General features: G+C 35.9%; 1 protein-coding gene across 1 annotated transcript in view; it reads left to right on the forward strand.

Moving 5' to 3' along the window:
* Positions 1 to 5333, forward strand: part of CCDC53 (coiled-coil domain containing 53) — a 64576-nt gene that overhangs the window by 16412 nt on the left and 42831 nt on the right. The window contains exon 4 of the mRNA XM_006871093.1: positions 1749 to 1856. Within this exon, the coding sequence (XP_006871155.1) occupies positions 1749 to 1856 (108 nt within the window). The remainder of the gene's footprint in view (positions 1 to 1748; positions 1857 to 5333) is intronic.

Genomic DNA, 5333 nt, shown 5'->3' on the forward strand with positions numbered 1-5333 from the left:
AACTGCCGTATCTTTTGAACTGGTCTCTCTGCTTTGAATTGAATTGGACCACCAAATAACCTCAGAAGATACTATTTTGATGGGACCTTTAAAATTTTATTTCCTGAAGGTACCCCAATGAGGCCAAAGGAATCTCTAGTGGCAATGTAGGACTGCTAACCAGAAGGTCAGAAGTTCAAGCCCACCAGCTTCTCCACAGAGAAAGATAAACCTTTCTGCTGTAAAGATATATGGCCTTGGAAACCTTGAATAATAGGGGTGCTATGAGTCAGCAGAAACCTGATGGCATTGGATTTGTATGTGTGTGTGTGTGTGTGTGTTAATGACACTAAGATTAGTGAATTCCTGAGACAACTTGTGTTCAGCCATCCACTGATCACAGGCATGTTTAAACACAGTTTGTTTGAAATAAACCTGTGTTTGTATGAACTGGAACGCTAGTGACAATACTTTTCCATTTACCTTCATATATCCAGCCATGGTGGTACTGTGACAGAACATTGGACTACTAGCCTCAAGGTTGGCAGTTCAAACCTATCAGTCACTGAGGGAAAAAGATGTGGCTGTATGCTTCCATAAACATGGTCTCTGTGAGCTAGAATTCACTTATTAGCAGTAGATTTTGTTTATCCTGCAGAACTGAAGGCAGGAACATGAGTAGAAACCTGTTCACCAATATTCATTGCAACATTGTTTATAATAACCAAAAGATGGAAACATCTGAACCATTGATCACAGATAAAATAGATAGCAAAATGGTTCATACATATAATGAAATAATACTAATTCAACTGTTAAGAGAAATGAAGTTCTGATATATGCCACAGCATAGGTGAACCTTGACATAGATGAACCTTGCATGCTGAAACAAATAAATCAGCTCTAAAAAGACGCTTTTATAGACAAGTATCACTATGAGTCGGAACTGACTCCACGGCACATAACAACATCAACAACATTTAATAGAACTGTACCTCTCAAACTTCAAACATTATTATACTGAGTGAAATAAGTTAGTTGCACAAGGACAAATACTGTATGATCTTATTTACACGAAATAAGTAAATACATAGAAACCAAAGTTTATTCCTATTTACCAGGAGGAGGAGAGAGAGAGAAAGGTGAAGTATTTATTTGGAGGGCACTGAGTTTTTGTTAACGATGGTGCCAAATTTTAGAAAAAACGATATTGGTAGCACAACAAAAATATCAGTGTCATTGGATTATAAATGTGTAAGTTTTATTGGCAGATATTTTGGTGTGTATGTTTTTACCATTAAAAAAAAATAATGTTGCCACTGAATCAGTTTTGTCTCAGGGTTGGTCAGAGTAGAACGATGCTTCATAGGGTTTTTAATGGCTTTCTTTTTGGAAGTTCACCATGCCTTTCTTTCAAGGTATGTATCTCTGGATGGACTCGAGTGGGCTACCTTTCTGTTAGCTGCCAAGTACTTTAACTGCACCATCTAGGGATAAAAGACAGCTATTTAAAAAATGTTAGCATATATATTGTTGTGTGAAGTCAACTAAGTTTCTACTCATAACGACCCTCTATAGGGTTTCTGAGAGCTACTGATGGATTTGAACTGCTAACCTTGTAGCTATCTGTCCAATGCTTATCTTATAGTGCCACACCAGGACCCAGTATAAGTTAATATATTACAACTTTGTAGAAAATGTAAGTTAGAAACTTAACAGTGCTTATTTATGTACCTGATTTCATCCTCATATACTATTTTTTTTTTCAGTTGTCATCTATTCCAGGACTAGATGATGTCACATTTGAAGTGTCACCTATAAGTGTCAAAAGTATCACAAATGGTCCACAATCTGAAGCCACTTCAGAGCAATCTCAGGTAAGTATTTAACTTCCAAGAAACATAAGCACATCTTGTTAGTTGCTTAATGGACACAAGCAACAGATTGGAAAGAAGCTAAATAAAATATACAAATTTTGATAGTAAAAATCTTAACATAGAAAATGAGGTTGGAAAGAAATCAGCTGTTTTAGTTTATTTTGAAGGGCTTCTGAAGTTGATATTTGTAAACTTTATTATTGAAGGACTAGGAATATGTTAAGATCTTATTTCTTTCAAGTGCACTCTGGAAATTTTTTCAAGGTCTTGTAAGAAATGTACTTTAAAATATTTTGTTATAAAAATTTTCAAACATACCCCCAAACAGAACAGTACAATGAACACCCACATGCTTGTTAGTCAGATTTACCAGTTATTAAGATTGGCACACTTGCTATGTCTATCTTTTTGTCCCTGCTGAAATGAATTCCAGACATCATATCATTTCAGTCTTGCACAGTTCCTTGAGTATCTTCAGAAAGTTGTGAACTTTTATTATGCCTGGTGCTGTAGGGTAAGCACTGGACTGGTAGCTGCAAGGTTGGTGGTTGAAACCCACTAGCTGTTCCTTGGAAACCTTGCAGGCTCGCTGTGAGTTGGAATCAACTCTCTGGCACATAACAACAATGTCTTTACCCAATACAACATAATTAGCAGTAATTTCTTGGTATTCTCTAGTGTGATCCCTAGACCACCCACTTTGGCATCACCTTTGAACTTGTTAGAAATGACAATCTGTGACTCCACCATATGTCTACCGAGTCAGAGTCTGCATTTTAACATGATCACTTGGTGATTCGTAGGCTCTTGAAGTTTTAGAAGGGCTGTTCTATTAAATACTAGTTTGTCTAAAAAATGTTTATGCAGAGCTGATTTGTGTGATTCAGATCCTTAAAGTAAGGGCCAAAGTTTTCATTTGGCCATTAATGTTCATTCATATTTCTGTATATATTTGAATTCTGTGTGATTTTTTTTAAATCTCAGTAACATAAAAAATGGAGTGGTTTGAGAAAATACTCTAATGTGTCTCAGTAAAGTATAAAAATTCTAACTTCAAAATATCACTGAAGTGGTGACCTACCAAGTAATACTGAACAAGTCACCTTCCTGCCTGTGAAATTTTGCATTTGTATGTAGAGGTACTTCTCCCCAGACATTTTTTAGAGTCACGATGGTGTAGACAATGATGATAATTGCTAACACTTTACAGGGTTTGCCAGGCATGGTTAGAGTTGCTTTTCATAAATTAACTTATTTAACCTCACAACAGCCTGTTGAGGTAAGTACTGTATTAATACTCCTACATGAAATGAGGAGTCTTCAAAAAGTCCCTGGAAAAAATGAAATTAAGGAGATAATGGACTTTTCCCACAAACTTTTTGAAGCCCCCTCATAGATGGGAGGGTCAAATGAGACATATTGCATGCCATAGAGTTGCTTCCAACTCAAAAGCAGACCTTCTCCATAAGAGTAGTCCTCGGCTGAAATCTTTACAGGAGCAGATCGCCAGATCTCTTCTCCCACAGAGGGGCTGGCGGGGTCAAACTACTGACCTTTTGCTTAGCACTGAGCATTTAACCATCGTGCCACCAGTGTTTGGCTAAATGAGGTATAAACAAGTTTATAACTTGGTATACAATAAATGTAAGAGCTGGAATCCTCGCTCTTACACACTGCACTACACAGAAACGTGTACTGTGGTGTGCTGTATGACAGAACACTACACTGTACTATACTGTCTTTGTGCTTGTATTCAGTTGGTTAAGCATGTTGGACATATGTGGTGCAAGACCTTGTAAGAAGAGTTTGGGAATGAATTAGAAAATTTACTTAACTATTAGCTAGTAGAAAGGAGCTCTGGTAGCGTAGTGGTTACGAATCGGGCTGCGAACCGGAAGGTCAGCAGTTCGAAACTACCAGCTGCTCCGCGGGAGAAAGATGAGGCTTTCTGCTCCCGTAAAGATTTACAGCCTCGGAAACCCTATTCAGGGTCGCTATGGGTCGAAACCGACTCGACGGCACTTAACAACAACAACAAGTAGAAAATTTTAATATATAGATAATTAATAGACAGACTACATTTTGATGGCCATTTAAGTAATAATATATGAGGCAATTATGATGTTGTTGAGAATTTTAATGACAAGGGTCTCATTAAATATAGGTCACTCTTTTTCTGAAAGAAGTTATCTGTTAAGGATACTAAGAAAGTCTGTACACTCTACCTAGTAGGTTTTCCTTGGCAGATACTAGGTGTCACATAATGTTTCTGTAAAAAATGTAATTTTGAAAGGAGTCCTGGTGGCATAGTGGGGTAAGCATTGGACTGCTAACCACAGAGTCAGTGATTCAAACCCACTGGCTACTCTTTGTAGGAGAAGAATGAGGCTGTCTGCTCACATCAAGATTTATAGTCTCAGAAAACCTAAGGAGCAGCTTTGCTCTGTCCTCCCGACTCACTATGAGTCAGCATTGACTTAGTGACCGTGGGTTTGGTTTATTATGAATGCCATCTATAATATATATTTGAAACCCTAATGTGGCAATTGTTTTGTTTCTTGCCTATTTAAGGCCCTAAAACATTGATAATCATTAATCATAGTTGAATCATAGTTTCCTCACTTGCCTTGCAAATTTAGAATGACCAGGCAAGCTTTTTTAAAATTTGTATATTGATTCACTTGGAGGATTTATGAAGTCCTATTGACTGCCCAGTTTCTTGTGATAAATAATTACTGTGGTAAAATTACTGACTAGCTTAACTGTTAAGTATATTCTTAGTAAATAAATCAATATCTTGTTTTTCCTCCATTGTTATAAATAGGTACATTATATGTAAAATGCTTTGAAATGGACTTATGTATTGTTTAACACAGAGTTCCCATTGATATTACCAGGAACTCAATGATCAGATAAAGGATATTTATGTACCTTTTTTTTTTTTCTAATTATCCATTCATCACAGTCTGTAATCTATATATAAGTCAAAGACTTAAGGTTTGTGCTGATATTTCTGCAACTTTAATTTCATGGTTCAGATTTTATCATTACTCACAGTAGAGTGTCCAGTTGTGCAGATTGATAGTAACTAGAGGATAAAATGAAGGACGGTTGAGAGATATGATAGAGGATTTAATGGTTCATTCAATAGCAAAGGTGTAAAATATTATATAATTAAACCTTGTTGAGGTCTTGGTTATACAGTAACAGCTGAAAGTTGAAAATCTATTGGGTCAGTTTGTAAGGGGACTTCAAAAAGGTCATAGAAAAATGAAATTAAAAGAGTGAAAATTTTCTATGAACTTAAAAAAAAAATTCCCTCATAGATAATTATCATTTCCTCCATTGTGTGCTATTGTATGTGTTTTTTGCCCCAAAATTTTAATTATATACTTGGGTCTTATTTGAACTTTTTATTTAATTACCAGTGTTTTGGACTTCTTTATATTTATGTATAATATGTATATATATATATAT

Source organism: Chrysochloris asiatica, unplaced genomic scaffold, assembly GCF_000296735.1.
Source record: "Chrysochloris asiatica unplaced genomic scaffold, ChrAsi1.0 scaffold00160, whole genome shotgun sequence".
NCBI lineage: Eukaryota > Metazoa > Chordata > Mammalia > Afrosoricida > Chrysochloridae > Chrysochloris > Chrysochloris asiatica.